Genomic DNA, 19,736 nt, shown 5'->3' on the forward strand with positions numbered 1-19,736 from the left:
GTTGAGAGTGCTGCTATGAACATTGGGGTACAAGTGCCCCTATGCATCAGTACTCCTGTGTCCCTTGGATAAATTCCTAGCAGTGCTATTGCTGGGTCATAGGGTAGGTCTATTTTTAATTTTCTGAGGAACCTCCACACTGCTTTCCAGAGTGGCTGCACCAGTTTGCATTCCCACCAACAGTGCAAGAGGGTTCCCTTTTCTCCACATCCTCTCCAGCATCTAGAGTCTCCTGATTTGTTCATTTTGGCCACTCTGACTGGCGTGAGGTGATACCTGAGTGTGGTTTTGATTTGTATTTCCCTGATAAGGAGCGACGCTGAACATCTTTTCATGTGCCTGTTGGCCATCCGGATGTCTTCTTTAGAGAAGTGTCTATTCATGTTTTCTGCCCATTTCTTCACTGGGTTATTTGCTTTTCGGGTGTGGAGTTTGGTGAGCTCTTTATAGATTTTGGATACTAGCCCTTTGTCCGATATGTCATTTGCAAATATCTTTTCCCATTCCGTTGGTTGCCTTTTAGTTTTGTTGGTTGTTTCCTTTGCTGTGCAGAAGCTTTTGATCTTCATAAGGTCCCAGTCATTCACTTTTGCTTTTAATTCCCTTGCCTTTGGGGATGTGTCGAGTAAGAGATTGCTACGGCTGAGGTCAGAGAGGTCTTTTCCTGCTTTCTCCTCTAGGGTTTTGATGGTTTCCTGTCTCACATTCAGGTCCTTGATCCATTTTGAGTTTATTTTTGTGAATGGTGTGAGAAAGTGGTCTAGTTTCAACCTTCTGCATGTTGCTGTCCAGTTCTCCCAGCACCATTTGTTAAAGAGACTGTCTTTTTTCCATTGGATGTTCTTTCCTGCTTTGTCAAAGATGAGTTGGCCATACGTTTGTGGGTCTAGTTCTGGGGTTTCTATTCTATTCCATTGGTCTATGTGTCTGTTTTTGTGCCAATACCATGCTGTCTTGATGATGACAGCTTTGTAGTAGAGGCTAAAGTCTGGGATTGTGATGCCTCCTGCTTTGGTCTTCTTCTTCAAAATGACTTTGGCTATTCGGGGCCTTTTGTGGTTCCATATGAATTTTAGGATTGCTTGTTCTAGTTTCAAGAAGAATGCTGGTGCAATTTTGATTGGGATTGCATTGAATGTGTAGATAGCTTTGGGTAGTATTGACATTTTGACAATATTTATTCTTCCAATCCATGAGCAGGGAATGTCTTTCCATTTCTTTAAATCTTCTTCAATTACCTTCATAAGCTTTCTATAGTTTTCAGCATACAGATCCTTTACATCTTTGGTTAGATTTATTCCTAGGTATTTAATGCTTCTTGGTGCAATTGTGAATGGGATCAGTTTCCTTATTTGTCTTTCTGTTACTTCATTGTTAGTGTATAAGAATGCAACTGATTTCTGTACATTGATTTTGTATCCTGCAACTTTGCTGAATTCATGGATCAGTTCTAGCAGACTTTTGGTGGAGTCTGTCGGATTTTCCATGTATAATATCATGTCATCTGCAAAAAGCGAAAGCTTGACTTCATCTTTGCCAATTTTGATGCCTTTGATTTCCTTTTGTTGTCTGATTGCTGATGCTAGAACGTCCAGCACTATGTTAAACAACAGCGGTGAGAGTGGGCATCCCTGTCGTGTTCCTGATCTCAGGGAAAAAGCTCTCAGTTTTTCCCCGTTGAGGATGATGTTAGCTGTGGGCTTTTCATAAATGGCTTTTATGATCTTTAAGTATGTTCCTTCTATCCCGACTTTCTCAAGGGTTTTTATTAAGAAAGGGTGCTGGATTTTGTCAAAGGCCTTTTCTGCATCGATTGACAGGATCATATGGTTTTTCTCTTTTTTTTTGTTAATGTGATGTATCACGTTGATTGATTTGCGAATGTTGAACCAGCCCTGCATCCCAGGAATGAATCCCACTTGATCATGGTGAACAATTCTTTTTATATGCCGCTGAATTCGATTTGCTAGTATCTTATTGAGAATTTTGGCATCCATATTCATCAGGGATATTGGCCTGTAGTTCTCTTTTTTTACTGGGTCTCTGTCTGTTTTAGGAATCAAAGTAAGACTGGCTTCATAGAATGAGTCTGGAAGTTTTCCTTCCCTTTCTATTTCTTGGAATAGCTTGAGAAGGATAGGTATTATCTCTGCTTTAAACGTCTGGTAGAACTCCCCTGGGAAGCCATCTGGTCCTGGACTCTTATTTGTTGGGAGATTTTTGATAACCGATTCAATTTCTTCGCTGGTGATGGGTCTGTTCAAGCTTTCTATTTCCTCCTGATTGAGTTTTGGAAGAGTGTGGGTGTTCAGGAATTTGTCCATTTCTTCCAGGTTGTCCAATTTGTTGGCATATAATTTTTCATAGTATTCCCTGATAATTGTTTGTATCTCTGAGGGATTGGTTGTAATCATTCCATTTTCATTCATGATTTTATCTATTTGGGTCATCTCCCGTTTCTTTTTGAGAAGCCTGGCTAGAGGTTTGTCAATTTTGTTTATTTTTTCAAAAAACCAACTCTTGGTTTCGTTGATCTGTTCTACAGTTTTTTTAGATTCTATATTGTTTATTTCTGCTCTGATCTTTATTATTTCTCTTCTTCTGCTGGGTTTAGGCTGCCTTTGCTGTTCTGCTTCTATTTCCTTTAGGTGTGCTGTTAGATTTTGTATTTGGGATTTTTCTTGTTTCTTGAGATAGGCCTGGATTGCAATGTATTTTCCTCTCAGGACTGCCTTCGCTGCGTCCCAAAGCGTTTGGATTGTTGTATTTTCATTTTTGTTTGTTTCCATATATTTTTTAATTTCTTCTCGAATTGCCTGGTTGACCCACTCATTCGTTAGTAGGGTGTTCTTTAACCTCCATGCTTTGGGAGGTTTTCCAGACTTTTTCCTGTGGTTGATTTCCAGCTTCATAGCATTGTGGTCTGAAAGTATGCATGGTATGATTTCAATTCTTGTAAACTTATGAAGGGCTGTTTTGTGACCCAGTATATGATCTATCTTGGAGAATGTTCCATGTGCACTCGAGAAGAAAGTATATTCTGTTGCTTTGGGATGCAGAGTTCTAAATAGATCTGTCAAGTCCATCTGATCCAATGTCTCATTCAGGGCCCTTGTTTCTTTATTGACCGTGTGTCTAGATGATCTATCCATTTCTGTAAGTGGGGTGTTAAAGTCCCCTGCAATTACCACATTCTTATCAATAAGGTTGCTTGTGTTTATGAGTAATTGTTTTATATATTTGGGCGCTCCGGTATTCGGCGCATAGACATTTATAATTGTTAGCTCTTCCTGATGGATAGACCCTGTCACTATTATATAATGTCCTTCTTCATCTCTTGTTACAGCCTTAATTTAAAGTCTAGTTTGTCTGATATAAGTATGGCTACTCCAGCTTTCTTTTGGCTTCCAGTAGCATGATAAATAGTTCTCCATCCCCTCACTCTCAATCTAAAGGTGTCCTCAGGTCTAAAATGATCTCTTGTAGACAGCAAATAGATGGGTCTTGTTTTTTTATCCATTCTGATACCCTATGTCTTTTGGTTGGCGCATTTAATCCATTTACATTCAGTGTTATTATAGAAAGATATGGGTTTAGAATCATTGTGATGTCTGTATGTTTTATGCTTGTAGTGACATCTCTGGTACTTTGTCTCATAGGGTCCCCCTTAGGATCTCTTGTAGGGCTGGTTTAGTGGTGACAAATTCCTTCAGTTTTTGTTTGTTTGGGAAGACCTTTATCTCTCCTTCTATTCTAAATGACAGGCTTGCTGGATAAAGGATTCTCGGCTGCATATTTTTTCTGTCTAGCACACTGAAAATCTCGTGCCAACTCTTTCTGGCCTGCCAAGTTTCAAAAGAGAGATCAGTCACGAGTCTTATAGGTCTCCGTTTATATGTGAGGGCACGTTTACCCCTTGCTGCTTTCAGAATTTTCTCTTTATCCTTGTATTTTGCCAGTTTCACTATGATATGTCGTGCAGAAGATCGATTCAAGTTACGTCTGAAGGGAGTTCTCTGTGCCTCTTGGATTTCAATGCCTTTTTCCTTCCCCAGTTCAGGGAAGTTCTCAGCTATTATTTCTTCAAGTACCCCTTCAGCACCTTTCCCTCTCTCTTCCTCCTCTGGGATACCAATTATGCGTATAGTATTTCTTTTTAGTGTATCACTTAGTTCTCTAATTTTCCCCTCATACTCCTGGATTTTTTTATCTCTCTTTTTCTCAGCTTCCTCTTTTTCCATAACTTTATCTTCTAGTTCACCTATTCTCTCCTCTGCCTCTTCAATCCGAGCTGTGGTGGTTTCCATTTTGTTATGCATTTCATTTAAAGCGTTTTTCAGCTCCTCGTGACTGTTCCTTAGTCCCTTGATCTCTGTAGCAAGGGATTCTCTGCTGTCAGCTATACTGTTTTCAAGCCCAGCGATTAATTTTATGACTATTATTCTAAATTCACTTTCTGTTATATTATTTAAATCCTTTTTGATCAGCTCATTAGCTGTTGTTATTTCCTGGAGATTCTTCTGAGGGGAATTCTTCTGCTTGGTCATTTTGGATAGTCCCTGGCGTGGTGAGGACCTGCAGGGCACTTCCCCTGTGCTGTGGTGTATAACTGGAGTTGGTGGGCGGAGCCGCAGTCAGACCTGATGTCTGCCCCCAGCCCACCGCTGGGGCCACAGTCAGACTGGTGCGTGCCTTCTCTTCCCCTCTCCTAGGGGCGGGATTCACTGTGGGGTGGGGTGGCCTGTCTGGGCTACTTGCACACTTCCAGGCTTGTGATGCTGGGGATCTGGCGTCTTAGCTGGGGTGGGTAGGCAAGGTGCACAGGGGCAGGAGGGGCAGGCTTAGCTTGCTTCTCCTTAGGTGATCCACTTCAGGAGGGGCCCTGTGGCAGCAGGAGGGAGTCAGATCCGCTGCCGGAGGTTTTGGCTCCGCAGAAGCGCAGAGTTGGGTGTTTGCGCGGAGGGAGCAAGTTCCCTGGCAGGAACTGGTTCTCTTTGGGATTTTGGCTGGGGGATGGGCGGGGAAGATGGCGCTGGCGAGCGCCTTTGTTCCCCACCAAACTGAGCTCTGTCGTCCGGGGGCTCAGCAGCTCTCCTTCCCTTTGTCCTCCAGCCTTCCCGCTTTCCGAGCAGAGCTGTTAACTTATGACCTCCCAGACGCTAAGTCGCGCTTGCTGTGGGAACACAGTCCGTCAGGCCCCTCCGCTTTTTGCAAGCCAGACTCGGGGGCTCTGCTTGGCCAGCAAGCCGCCCCTCTGCCCCGGCTCCCTCCCGCCAGTCCGTGGAGCGCGCACCGCCTCGCCGCCCTTCCTACCCTCTTCCGTGGGCCTCTCGTCTGCGCTTGGCTCCGGCGACTCCGTTCTGCTAATCCTCTGGTGGTTTTCTGGGTTATTTAGGCAGGTGTAGGTGGAATCTAAGTGATCAGCAGGACGCGCGGTGAGCCCAGCGTCCTCCTACGCCGCCATCTTCCCTCCTCCTCTCTGTAATTCATTTTTTAAAGAACATATGTTTCTAGGAATTTATCCATTTCTTCAGGGTTGTCCAGTTTGCTGCTAAATTTTTTTATTGTAATCCTTTGCATTTCTGTGGGTGTTGTCACTTTTCCCCTTTCACTTCTGATTTTATTTTTGTCCTTTTTTTAAAATCTGACTGAAGATTTATCAATATTTATTTATTCAGAGAACTGACTCTTGGTTTCATTGATCTTTTCTTTTTCAGTCTCTATTTCATGTATTTCTGCCCTGACCTATATTATTTCCTTCCTTCTCCTAACCTTGAGATTTTATTTTCTTCTTTTTCTAGTTCTTTTAGGTGTAAGTTTACATTGTTAATTTGAGATTTTTCTCAAAGATTTTGGATTGCTGTGTTTTCATTTTCATTTTTCTATGTGTAGTTTTTTTTTATTTTCTCTTTGATTTCTTTGTAACTCATGGGTTGTGTAGTTGCATATGGTTTAGTTTCTATATTTTTACTGGTTTTGTTCTTGTGATTGATTTCTGGTTTCATATCATTGTTGGAAATAAAGCATGATATGCCTTTAACCTTCTTAAACTTACTGAGATTTGGATTGTTGGAGTGATCCCTTTATTATATAGTGGTCTTCTTTTTGTCTTGTTATAGTCTTTGTTTTAAAGTCTATTTTGTCTAACTATTGCTACCTGGCTTTCCCCCGTTCCCCCCACTTCTATTTGCATGGTATATCTTTTTCTAGTCTTTCATTTTCAGTCTGTATGTGTCTTTAGGACTGAAGTGAGTCTCTTGTAGACACCATATAGATGGCTTTTGTCCCCATCCCTTCTGCCACTCTGTCTTTTGATTGGATATTTAGACCATTTACATTTAAAGTAATTATTGATATGTACTATTGCCATTTTGTTAGTTGTTTCCTGGATGTTTTTGTATTTTTTTGTTTCTTCTCTTGCTCTTTCCTTGTGATTTATGACTTTCTATAGTGTTAGGCTTGGCTTTCTTTATCTTTATTTTTGTGTATCTGTTAGAGGTTTTGGGTTTGTGGTTACTATGAAGTTCATATATAGGATTCTAAGTATCTGACAAACTATATCAAGTTGGTGGTCATTTAAGTTTGAACACATTCTTCTTTTTTACTCCTGCGTGTTTTAGGTGTATGTTGTCATATTTTACATCTTTTTAATTCATAATTTTTTTACTTCTACTTATGGCCTTACCCCACCTCCCCCATCTCCCCCAATTAAGTACCTTTAACATTTCGTGTAAGACCAGAACTCCTTTTACTTTTGTTTGGGAAACTCTTTATCTCTCCTTCAATTCTAAATGATAACCTTGACTAGTGGAGTATTCCTGATTGTAGTTCTTTGAATATATCATGCCACCTCCTTCTGGTCTATTAAGTTTCTGCTGAAAAATCATCTGATAGCCTTATGGAGTTCCCCTTATATATAACTTTTGCTTCTCTTTTACAACTTGTAAAATTCTTTTTATCTTTAAACTTTGCCATTTTAATTATTATGTGTTTTGGCGTAGACCTCCTGAGGTTCATTTAGTTTAGAACTGCCCTTTTTTTCTTTTTTTTTAAACACATTTCTTAAAGGAGTCATTTCGGCTTACTAGTCCATTCTGATCTTTCAGTTACTTTTCAGAGCCTGGCAGCCAGAGTCTGCCCTCACCATTCCAATGACACTTACCTGACGAAGATTACTGATGATCTATTTGTAGACTTGTTCATTTGGCCTCTCTGAAACCTAACACCATCAATGTGACCTTGGTCTCACTGTGGTAAGTGGTCTGACCACTTTTTCATTGCCACCTTTTTCCCTTAGATGTTGATGTTTCCCAAAGTTTTATTTTTAGCCCATTTTCATTTTAATTTTCTCCTGAAGTAAGCTCATCTACATGTTGTCTTAAATATATGCTGATAATTCTCAAACATGTAGCTACACTATTGGCATCTTCTCACCAGTTTTGAAACACAAAAGCTTCATCTTGCTGGACTCAGAGGCTTATTTCAACTCATACTCATAATGTCTCTTCACTTAGGTTTTATTTTTAAATTCTGGTGGTTTCCCCATCTTTTAGAAAGCTCTTTACCCAAATACTATTTATCCCTCAAGTCTTAGCAGAATTCATTACTGTTGTGTTTCCATACCACATTGTATAGAACTTTATGGCACCAATTTTGTCATATTAGTTTTGGAGTTCCTCAAGGCCTTTATGCCCTTTACGTGGCTAGTCCTCACCATGATGGGTGCTCAGTAAAAACAAGTTGAATTGGAGTGACTTTTTTTCCTACAGATTGCACTAATACATGTACAAGTTTTCTGGCTAAATAAGTTTTCTACGTTTGCTGGAATCATTTCTTTACCCTAAAGGATTCTAATTGGGTAAGATCTGGGACATGGTATAACTTCATGTAACTTAGAGCTGGGTGGGACCTTCTTTTACTTAAGATAATGCAACTGGTGGAAAGCAATGTTAGTTAGAAATTAAGTCACTTCACGCTGAGGCCATTAATACTTTTCCCTGCACCATGCTATCGTCCCAGATAGACAGCATAATCCTCTGAACTGGTGAAAGATTAAGCTTGAGGTGAATAGAAGGTAAAAACATGTAGAGATGGGTAATCATTTCTCAGTGAGTCTCTTAAGTTTCTGCCTGTCTTGTGAACAGAGGCATTTCTTCCAGACTGTCCTTTCAAAGAAGTTTGAAAGTTTTGGAATATAGAGACTGTCTCTTTCTGGAGCTTAGGACAGGTTTATTTACAAACCAGTATAATAAAAATGTTTTCCTCTGCTGCCAAAGACAGGCAGCTTTGCTTGCAATCAGCCCATTAAGATTTGAGTTTCCTATGTTCAGAGTCTCTCATCTGTGACACAGTCCCACTGCCCATGCAGCATCCACTTAGATTATTTCAGATCATCTCCATAGTATCTGGTGTACAAGGGAAGCAAAGCGAACATGAAGCTTTCTGTTCTTAATTAAGTCCATGTCTCTGACCTAGGATCTCAAGTCCTAGGTAAAATCTTAGATCCTTCACAATTCTTGACATAAGGCAGACACTCGGAGATAAAATTGGGTACAAGTTGTTTAATACAGCAGTTCATTGATAATTTAGACAATGGGACATCTCTGCAGAGAATCTTACGTACTTTGTCCAGTCCCTCGTACTTTAAACTTTTCATGATGCCCAGATGTTAGTTTTAGTCATGGTCTTTCCCCCCTACACTTGCTCTGGAAGCCTTTTGTATCTGTTGAGCCCTCCCATGGCTTCTAGGACAATGCTTGCACAGAGTTCTGTTTTCTTCCAGTGCCAACAAAAGAACTGGCAAGATTAAGTGCTCTGCACTCTGAAAGGCAGTAGTCATGTTGGTCCTTAGTGTGTTCCCACCTTTAGCTTCCTCCCCTCCTTTGGTTGGTGACAGGCACCACTGCCATTTCTGTCCCAGTGATCAGCAGGACCTTAAATACCTTCTAGCATGAAGACCATCTAGAAAGAATACTAGCTGTCAATCCCCAATAGAATTTGTGCTCTGTCACCTTAAAGTACACCAGAGTGTAGTTATTTTTCATATTGTCTAATTTCAACACTTAAAAAATACTTGGAAATAGTGTCATTCCTTTCATGTTTCTTCTATATATTGGCAGAGGCATCTCCACTTTTTCTTTATTAACATAGTGTTATGTTAGTTTCAGGCACGAGTATAATGATTTAACAACTCTATATGTTAGTCCTCATTATGGTATGTGTACTCTTAATCCCCTTCACCTATTTCAATTATCCCTCCCTTCCCTCTGGTGACCATTTGGTGTATAGAAATGTGGTTTGTCTCTTTTTTCTTTGTTGTTTCTTAAATTCTACATGAGTGCAATCATATGGTATTTTTCTAATGTATCTCACTTAGCATTATACCCTCTAGATCATCCATCCGTGTTGTTACAAATGGCATGATTTCATTCTATTTTATGGCTAATATACCACTATATGTGTGTGTTATATCTACCTATCTATACATATATATACATACATATATAAATATATATATATAAAATATATATATGTATATCATATATATGTAATACATATGTAAAATATATATATGTAATATATGTATATATATACATATATAAAGATATATATAAAATATATATGTATATCATATATACATATACATATATATAAAATATATATCATATATACATATATATAAAATATATATGTATATCATATATATGTAATATATATGTAAAAAATATATATGTAATATATATGATATACATATATATGTATATCACATTTTTTCTTAAAAAATTTTTTTTAATGTTTATTTTTGAGAGAGCGAGCGTGCGCATGCAAGCAGGGGAGAGGCAGAGAGAGAGCCAGCCACAGAATCCAAAGCAGGTTCCAGGCTCTTAACTGTCAACACAGAGCCCTATGTGGGGCTGGAACTCACGAACTGTGGGATCATGACCTGAGCTGAAGTCAGATGCTTAACCAATTGAGTCACCCAGGTGCCCCCACCTTTTTTTTTTTTCTTTTTAAAGTTTGTTTATTTTGAGCAAGCACGTGTGTGAGCTGGGAAGGAAGCAGAGAGAGAATCCCAAGCAGGATCCATTCTGTCAGTGCAGAGCCAGACACAAGGCTCAATCCCACAAACCATGAGATCATGACCTGAGTCAAGATCAAGAGTTGGATGCCCAACCGAGCCACCCACGCGCCTCTACACCACATTTTCTTTATCCATTCATCTATCAATGAACACTTAGTCTGCTTCCATAACTTAGCTAAATAATGCTGTAGTAAACATAGGGGTGCATATATCTTTTCAAATTAGTGTATTTCCTATTCTTTGGCAAATAGCCCATAGTGAAATTACTAGGTCATCTGGTAATTCTAATTTTTTGAGGAACCTCCATATTGTTTTCCACAGTGGCTACACCAATTTGCCTTCCCACCAATGGGCAGGACAGTTCTTTTTCTCCATATCCTTGTCAGCACTTGTTATTTCGTCTTTTTTATTTGAGCCATTCTGATTTGATTTGAGCCATTCATTGTGGTTTTGATTTGCATTTCCCTGATAAGTGATGTTGAGTATCTTTTCATGTGTATGTTGGCCATCTGTATGTCTTTTTTGAAAAAATGTCTATTCAGGTGCTTTGCCCATTTTTTAAGTGAATTATTTGTTTTGGGGGGGGTTGAGTTGTAGTTCTTTATATGTTTTTTACATTAACCCTTTATTGGATATATCTTTTGTGAATTTCTCCTCCCATTCAGTAGGTTGCCTTTTTGTTTTGTTGATGGTTTGCCTTCATTGTGCAAAAGCGTTTTATTTTGATGTAGTCCTAGTAATTTAATTTTGCTTTGGCTTCCCTTGGCTGAGGAGACAGATCTAGAAAAATGTGACAGCTGATGTCTAAGAAATTACTGTTTTCTTTTGCAGGTTTTATAGTTTCAGGTTTCACCTTTAATCCATTTTGAGTTTATTATTGTGTATGGCATTAGAAAGTGGTCTAGTTTTCCCAGCACCATTTATTGAAGGGGCTGTCATTTCCCTGTTATGTTCTAGCCTCCTTTGTCATAGGTTAATTGAGCATATAAGCATGGTTTTATTTCTGGGGATGTCTATTCTGTTCCATGGATCTATGGGTCCTTTAACATGCTACTACCATACTGTTTTGATTACTACAGTTGTGTAATTTGTAATCTGGGATAGTGATACATCTCTAATTTGTTCTTCTCAAGATTGCGTTGGCTATTGGGAGTCTTTTTGGGTTCCACACAAATTTTAGAATTTTTCTAGTTCTGTGGAAAATGTTGGTATTTTGACAGGTATTGCATTAAATCTATAGGTTGCTCTGGGTAGTATGCAGTTTTAACAAGATTGGTTCCTCCATTCGATGACCATGGTATCTTTTTATTCCATTTTGAGTTTGGTTCATCATGGTTTTATAGTTTTCAGAGTACATGTCTTTCACCTCCTTGGTTAAGGTTCATCCTAAAGTTTATTCTTTTTGATGCAATTGTAAATGAGACTTTAATTTTTCTTTCTGCTACATTATTAGTCTGTAGAAATGTAACAGATATATGTTACATAATCTGTTACATAATGTCGATTTTGTATCCTGCAACTTTACTGAATTCATTTATTAGTACTAGTAGTTTTTTGGTGGAGTCTTTAGGATTTTCTGTATATAGCATTGTGCTATCCACAAAAGTTTTACGTCTTTCCAGTTTGGATATCTTTTGTTTTTTTGCTTGTCTGATTGCTGTGGCTCGGCTTCCAGGTAAGTGTTGAGTGGACGTGTGTGTGTTTCTGATCTTAGAAGTAAAGCTTTCACCATTGAGTATGTTAGTATACTATAGGTTTTTTCATATGTACTTTTTAATATGTTGAGATGTGTTTCCTCTAAACCTACTTTGAGAGAATGCATGTTGTACTTTGTCGTGTGCTTTTTCTGCATCCATTGAGACGGTAATATCTTTTTATCTTTCATTAATGTGATATAGTACATTGACTTGCAAATTTTGAATCTCCATGGATTAAATCCTACTTGACTGGGGTAAATGATTTTTTTTAATGCATGATTTAGTGTGGTAATATTTTGTTGAATTTTGCATCTATATTCATCAGAGATTGGTGTGTCAACTTTTGCCTCGTAACTGAAGGAGCAGCCTTTTGGTCGGGTTGAGTGTACCATGATCACATGTATTTTACATCACAAATGTTCCAGCTCTTGATTAAACCTCCACACTGTGGCCTGGGTATACATTCATTGCCTAAACCACTTTTTGCCAAAATTTAAGTGTACATGAAGACGTGCTGGACTTTGAGATACCTAAAAGAATTCCTTTAAATTGTAAGCCACGTGTACACAATAGATGGGAGGAGTGTATGTTAGTTCCCTATCAGTCCTGTAACCAAGCTGCCACAAATTTAGTGGCAGGGCCAACATCTGCTTTAAGGCAGAATCTATTTCTTGCTTTTCCAGCTTCTGGTGGCTGCCAGCATTCCCTGGTTTGTGGCCACGTCACTCTACTCTCTCCGTCGTCACATAATCTTCTGTCTGCAATTTCCCTCTTACAAACACACTTGGGATTACATTTGGGGTTTACTCAGATAATCCAGCATAATCCTCCCATGTCAAGATCATTAACAATCATATCTACCAAGTTCATTTTTGCTATATAAATTAACATTCAGATTCCATGGATCAAGATGTGGGTATATTTTGGGGGACCAGTATTCAATCACAGTGTGTTAAGGCTTGAAAATAGATCAAGTTAAAGTTCTATCACTTTATTCACAAATCAGTTTTAAAGAGGACTGAGTTTAGGATTAATTACTCCCCCCCCCCCCTGTATGTTTTCTTATATATACAAATAGCAAAGAGCCCAGTGTACCCAGAACAGGCTTAAGTAATTATTACTTTTATACTCAGAAGTTTCCTGGTTTGCTTAAATCATATGGTCCTCCTGTTTCTAAACAGCCTTGAGTTCCCAGAGACCTGAAAGTTCTACCAGAATTGTTTTAAAACCAAATTTTTTACTGTCGTTTTGGGATATATTCTTATTTATACCTCAGTTACTAGACAGATAATGTCAGGCATCCTTTCTGAAAGACTAGAGTGGTTGCAAACTGTGACAAAACTTGGTGAAACCAGTTCGAAGATCATGTTAGACACAAGGCTCAGGTCTGGTTGGCAGACTTCTAGGCTGCCATGCAAGCATAGGTAAGGGCAGGTATAGGTAGGAATAAAGGAAGCTGGCTCTGGTAGCCCTTCTAGGAGCTTTGTTTCTCCAATAGGAAGGACAGATGTTCTCAGGAACCTCCACAATTCACACCAAAAATTTAATTTGCTTCATATACTAATGAGACCTATTTTCAGTTAGTTTAAGCCCGTAAGAGAATGATTATGGTTTTACTCAATACTATGATAAAGTACCTATCTTTTTATTTAAAGGACAGATAGAAAAGCTTGAATGTAATATTTATTTGGTGAATTTACATGTGAGGTCATTTACAAAAGAAAAGATACAGACAAATGCAGCTTTCAGTGCAGTTTCAAATTTTTCAGAACAAGCAATAGTCCATGAGGATTTGGAATGATAGTATTGAATGGCACATGCTTCAGTTTCCTTCGTGTCTTTTTCTACCCAACCCCAAAGGGTAGGAAGGGAGAAGAGTAGAAGAAAATACCAGTGTTAATATAAATATAGCCATGCAAATAAAAACTTTAAGTCCGAGGTTATTCAGATATGTAGAACATTTCTGTATTCAGGGATCATGATAATTGGTACATAGTTTAAGAACTAAAATGCACAGCTCTCAAACTTTCCATTATCCAGGCCATCTTCAGTTATGTTAAACTGTCCCCACTAGAGGCCTCCTCAGTGTCTTCCAGACTGACTTTGGAAGGGGTCATTTCTCATAGTTTCTAAAAAAGTAGCACTTGTAGACAGAATCTTTTTGACTTCATTAGGATAAAGCACCCTCTTACAGAGGGATACAATGCTCCTTTACTCCCAAAAATGTAAACTAATTAGAATTCATTTCCAGAGTGTAACCAAAGGCTTGCTTTTTTATTATACTCAGACTTAAATAAACCTCTCCCAACTCCAAATATCTCAAAACGAGACACTTTAAGAACACAACCTCTCTCCCACCAGAAAAATCCAGCATATAAACAAAAGGATGGTCTAGAAAAGTGACAATTGGAAAACAAAAACAAATTTTTTTTTTCAGTAAGAAGGTTAAGTAAAGATAAAACTGTCAGTGTCCCTAGTAAAGATCTAGGCATGGGCAGTCAGGCACTAGAGAGCAAGGTTAGCTCCAAACTAAAAAGCATTCCACATTTCTTCAGCACTTCTGAAAATACTGGCTTAAAATTCTTTAAGCACACATAGCCATAGTTAAAACACTAAACTTACCACCTTAGGAAATACTATGCTTCTGACTCCAAAACATATCCTTTTGGAACCTTTAGCCACATTTCTGCACTACAAATTTTAAGCTAATTAAACACTCCCATGTATTACACTTCATCTTTATACACACAACCAACCTGAATTTTCTTTCAAAAGTACACTATTAAATAGTGTGCCTAATATAAAAAATAGCCACAGGCAATTAAAACCCATTTCTATTTCATCTTACCTGTTGCCTGGTTCACTCACCCATTAATTTTCAGTCTTCCAGCATATATACCAGAATATTTGGTTCTGTGTGATTTACTGTACGAAAGCAGTTGCTATAGACTTTAGGAACAATGTACATTATCCATTGGAGTTGAATGGGGTCAAAAGGCTTAAGTTGCCACTGAATCTAACAATTCTGCAGAATCAGAGGCATTGTGCATGCTGACAGTGGTTTAGAGGGTCTCAGTTTTGCTGCCTTCAAAACAAAATCCCCATTTAAGCTTTGTTTTACAGCACTTACTATATGAATTTAAAAACCAACATGCTGTAAAATATATTACGTGCGTGCACACGCGCGCGCACACACACACACAAAAATCATCCAGAACATAACCATCGCCCCCCCCCCCCCCCCCCAAAAAAAAAAAAAAAAAAAGCCAAATCAACAAATCAAAGTTTTTATTTGCATGGCTAATTATCATCTGTACTCTTTGCAGCTTTCATATCCCTTTAACAGGTTCTAAGCTTTTGTTGCACAGGGAATAAAAGCTGCATCACTGCAAACTTCCTTCAACAGCCACTCCCACAACACCTAGACATGAAACCTGTAATGAATGACAACAGCACAAACAGAAATACTAAGTTCCACCATTCAACACAGTTCATGACAGTGTCTTTAGGGTTCAGTTGAAAAGGGAGTAAACTTCTAAAAAGAGGGTCATTCTCTTTCCCCCTATTTTATAATGTTGGTGGTTTTAATCCGTATTTCTTTGCAACTTCTGTCTGGGCATGAGCAGCATCACACAGTGAGTACAGATGAGCCATCTCCATCTCCGATTTAGCCAGGTTAATAGCTTTGTTGAACATGTCAATGGCTTTCTCCATGTTTCCTCTAAAAGAACAAAATTTTAAATGTTTCAGATCCTATAGGAATTTTACAGAATACAGTGAAGTTTCTAACCACTAAGGTTCAACTATGATCCTAATAAATTCTTTGCTCATTTATAAGAAACAAAATAGTGCCTAGCACAAAGAAAGCACTCAATGTTAGCTACTATTATAAATACTATGTGCTTACATTATACCTCTGTAGTCTCTGTTTACAGATAAGAACAGTGAGACTAGAGAAATTAAATGACTTACTCAAAATTCTAATCCCGTCTGGCTCCTAAGTTCATTGTGTTTCTGTACTAAATCATAAGGCTCCTTTAGAAAGCAGTGACATGGGGTGGTTGAGTGTCCAGCTTCAGCTCACGTCATGATCTCGCAGTTCATGAGTTCAAGCCCCACGTAGGGCTCGCTGCTGTCAGCCTGTCAGTGCTGAGCCTGCTTCAGATCCTGTCGCCCTCACCCTGCCCCTCCCCTGCTTGCATTCTCCCCCCACCCCCCCAAAGATAGATTTAAAAAAAAAAAAAAAAAAGGCAGTGACGTAACCTCAGAGAACATTAATAGTATCCAGGGGCCTTACCTTCACATGTGTGTGAACTTACCTTTCCCCTTATCTCCTACCACCACACTCCCACCCCATGTCCCTCCCCTCCAATCACAGGTTCCCCCAAGTCCCTTGGCTGTGCTCCTACCTACACATAATGCTCAAATTTTCCTTTCTAATGCATATGCTTGACTTAAACAATTTTTTAAAATGTGACTTTTAAATTGAAAAAGTAATGAAACAAGGCAAATCAAAATTGTATACTTTTAAGGGAAGCTTGCTTCAAAAGGCATGACATATTAAGACTTAATGGATATTGACAATAACATCTGTAATGAGAAGAATGAAAAGATAAGTATCTATGGAGCTGCCTTAAATTTTCTAACATACTGTAGGAGTTACCTTTGCACTTCAATAGTTCCCATGGTTTCATATGCAAAATCACATTTATTGTCAATTTCAATAGCCTTGCTGATGAGCTCCAAACCTCTATCCAGATCTTGCTTCCACTGAAGCTGAAGTAAACTGCAAATGCAACAAGGCAGTCAGATGGGACGATGGCACAGTATCATTAGGATAAGTACGTGACTCAATTTCCGACCTCAATGAATTTACAAGGAAAACCCAACTAAAACCGTACATAATCAGCATTAATTCCCCCCCTCAATTTTATATTGGTTTTATAGTCCAAATTCCTTATTATGAAAAAAGTGTCCAAAAGTCTAGGCTCTACTACTGACTTACCTTGCATGGCCTATTTTTTTACTTTGTATAATTTAAGTTTTTTTCTTAATGATAATTCAAGTACACAAGGACTGAAAAAACTTATTTTGATACAGGTAATATTTGACAGGATGTTCAGAACTGAAATCTTTATGCTAGTACATTTATTAACTGCTGTGTAAGAATGAAATGTAAGTACAATTTCAAAAATTAATAAAGCATCCGCAGCATTAGGAAATTTGTCAGTTAACTCACTGACACTCTCTATCACAGTCCCCTACTTCCTTTCTTAAGGACTAGAAGAAATCCATCTTACTACTATGCAGGAAATACAGTTTCTTACAGAAACAAAGAGAACCACAAATATACATACCCTTTATGAACATATGTTGTGGCATTATCTGGTTCCAAATCAATACATTTATCATACATATCATCAGCTTTACCAAACTGTTGTTGATCTGTTAATGCCTATATGAGGAGATACTTCAGTTATATTAAGGTAACTGTCAACCTAAACAATTAAAAGTATATTGTTTACTAATTTTTAAAATTTACTTAATTTATCCATTCATTACCAAATTCTGTTTTGGGGATATAAACTTATTTAAAAATGTTACATCTTAGTATTATTTTTTTTTTTTACAAAGCATTGTTATAAATAGGAAATATTAACTTTTCTTTCTTTTTGGCAAGTGGTTAGTGATATTACAGTAACAGATGATCTGGTACACTGTAGAGAAAATCCCACTCTTGGTGCCAGTTCTTTTTTTTTTTTTTTAATGTTCATTTATGTATTTTTAAAACAGAGAACAGGGGAGGAGCAGAGAGAGGGAAACAGAGAATCCCAAGCAGGCTCCATACTGTCAGCACAGACCCCGACACCGGGCTTGATCTCATGGACTCTGAGATCATGACCTGAGCCGAGATCAACAGTTGGGTACTCAACCAACTGAGCCACTCGTTTGGAAGAATAAATTCAATTAGGTGTTAACTGTTACCAAAGTGATTCCTTAAAAATGACTGATAAAAGAAAAAAAAAAAAGCAGCTACAGTCAACTATTTTAGGGCAAATCCCATGGCAGAAATGGAAGGTTTGGTTACATGGATATCAGTTCACACTGAAACTATTGAGAGCTGGCTAGCATCTAAGCTCAAGCTTGAGAGTTAAAAAGGTTACACTATGTAACCACATCTATTTGTGTATAAAGTAACATATATATTATATGTGAAGTAAAAAGCAGAGGAGGGGTCAAAGGATACTTATTTTAGTGCAAACAGACTAGTAATGTTAGGGCTGATAACAAGATAGCCCGAGTAAGCCACAGCTGTTGTGAAGATGGCATAGAGACAGGGCAATGTGCAATAAGGAAAACTCTGAAGACCTGTACCTAGTATGAGTTTCCTTTAAAGCTATGCAGTGGCCTTTGTTCTTTTAGCTGCCTAGAGAAATCTGTGCTAAAAAAAATCCTTTTGAATTTCATTTCTGTGATGAGGATAGGGTGGTACTGTCGTCTTCTGGTTTGTTCCTAATCAAACCTAATCAAACCCAAGTGTACCTTTCAATAAAAATGTCATATAATTATAACGTGTGTTTGTCCTATTTTAACTTATATAATACATTTTATAAAATTTTATCTTGTACATGCTTTCACAATTAAATACTGTGCGTAATCAGCAATGTTTCATCATCCTGTCTAGAAATTCTAAGGAGAGATAAGATCATTTCAAACTCAATTCATTTTATTTAAAAAAAAAAAAAAAGGTTTTTAAATGTTTTTATTTTTGAGAGAGAGAGAGACAATGAGTGAGTGCTAGTGGGGAGGGGTAGAGAGACAAGGAGGGAGAGAATCCCAAGCAGGCTCCATGCTATCAGCACAGAGCAGGATGCAGGGCTCGGACCCCATGAGATCATAAAGTGAGCCGAAACTATAAGTCGGTCACTCGACCGAGCCAGCAGGTGCTCCTACTCTATTTTTTTTTTTTTAATGTTTACTTTTCAGAGACAGAGAGAGAGCGCAAGCAAGCAGGGAAGGGGCAAAGACAGGGGGAGACAGAGAATCTCAGGCAGGCTCTGCTCTGTCAGCACAGAACCCAATGTGGGGCTCAAACTCATAAACCTGTGAGATCATGACCTGGGCTGATATCAAGAGTTTGATGCTTAACTGACTGAGGCACACAGGCACTGCTCACACTCAATTTAAAGAATTTCTGGGTTGTACTTCATATCCTGAATCTCAACTCCTAACAATGCAGTGATATTAGGACTTTTAAAGAACAGAGCTAACACGAGTCCATCTTGTCATCATCCCACTCACAAAAAAAAAAAAAAAAAAAAAGTTATGGCCTGTGGCACTTACAACTTGACTAAAGGTAGCATGAAAGACAATAAAAACAAAAACAACCTTCAGAAAGGTTTGGAGGTAGGAATCTACCATACATGGTCATTTTTTTTTTTTTAAAGTTTATTTTTGAGACAAAGATTGTGCGAGCGAGCAGAGGAGGGACAGAGAGAGAGTGAGGGAGAATCCCAAGCAGATTCCACGCTCAGGGCATACCCTGACATGGGGCTCGATCTCACAACAGTGAGATCATGACATGAGCTGAAATCAAGAGTCAGACATACAACTGAATGAGCCACCCAGGCGCCCCCAGAGATGGTCATTTTTAAATGTTTCCTATTTCTGTGATGTTTGGGTCAGGGGGAAAACATTTATTTAGAATAAAAAAGAGTAAGAGAAGATATTATACAGTGTATTGAAATGTCTGGTTTATGAATATATCAAAAGCAAATTTCAACTTAAAGACTAAGAAAGAAAACAGCCATTCCAAGATCATTTAGTTGCAGGAAAAAGTCTAACTGTGCCTATAAGAAGCTAACCATTTTCATTTAAATGGAGGACTGAAAATTAGTAATTTCTCAGAGACTTCAGACTACAATTAAAAAGTGGAAAAAATTCAAATGTACATCCCA

General features: G+C 38.3%; 2 protein-coding genes across 2 annotated transcripts in view; one reads left to right on the forward strand and one right to left on the reverse strand.

Moving 5' to 3' along the window:
* The first annotated feature begins 6,422 nt into the window (after positions 1 to 6,422).
* Positions 6,423 to 19,736, forward strand: part of LNP1 (leukemia NUP98 fusion partner 1) — a 78,851-nt gene continuing 65,537 nt past the window's right edge. Inside the window, exon 1 of the mRNA XM_040484314.1 lies at positions 6,423 to 7,253. The gene's annotated coding sequence lies outside the window, so the exon portion shown is untranslated. The remainder of the gene's footprint in view (positions 7,254 to 19,736) is intronic.
* TOMM70 (translocase of outer mitochondrial membrane 70) overlaps positions 15,050 to 19,736 on the reverse strand; it is a 32,518-nt gene continuing 27,831 nt past the window's right edge. The window contains exons 10-12 of the mRNA XM_040484310.1: positions 17,136 to 17,233; positions 16,442 to 16,564; positions 15,050 to 15,499 (exon numbers count right to left, since the gene is read on the reverse strand). Of these exons, the coding sequence (XP_040340244.1) occupies positions 15,346 to 15,499; positions 16,442 to 16,564; positions 17,136 to 17,233 (375 nt within the window). The 3' untranslated portion in view covers positions 15,050 to 15,345. The remainder of the gene's footprint in view (positions 15,500 to 16,441; positions 16,565 to 17,135; positions 17,234 to 19,736) is intronic.

Source organism: Herpailurus yagouaroundi, unplaced genomic scaffold (assembly GCF_014898765.1).
Source record: "Herpailurus yagouaroundi ecotype Mexico unplaced genomic scaffold, PumYag 162, whole genome shotgun sequence".
Taxonomy (NCBI): domain Eukaryota; kingdom Metazoa; phylum Chordata; class Mammalia; order Carnivora; family Felidae; genus Herpailurus; species Herpailurus yagouaroundi.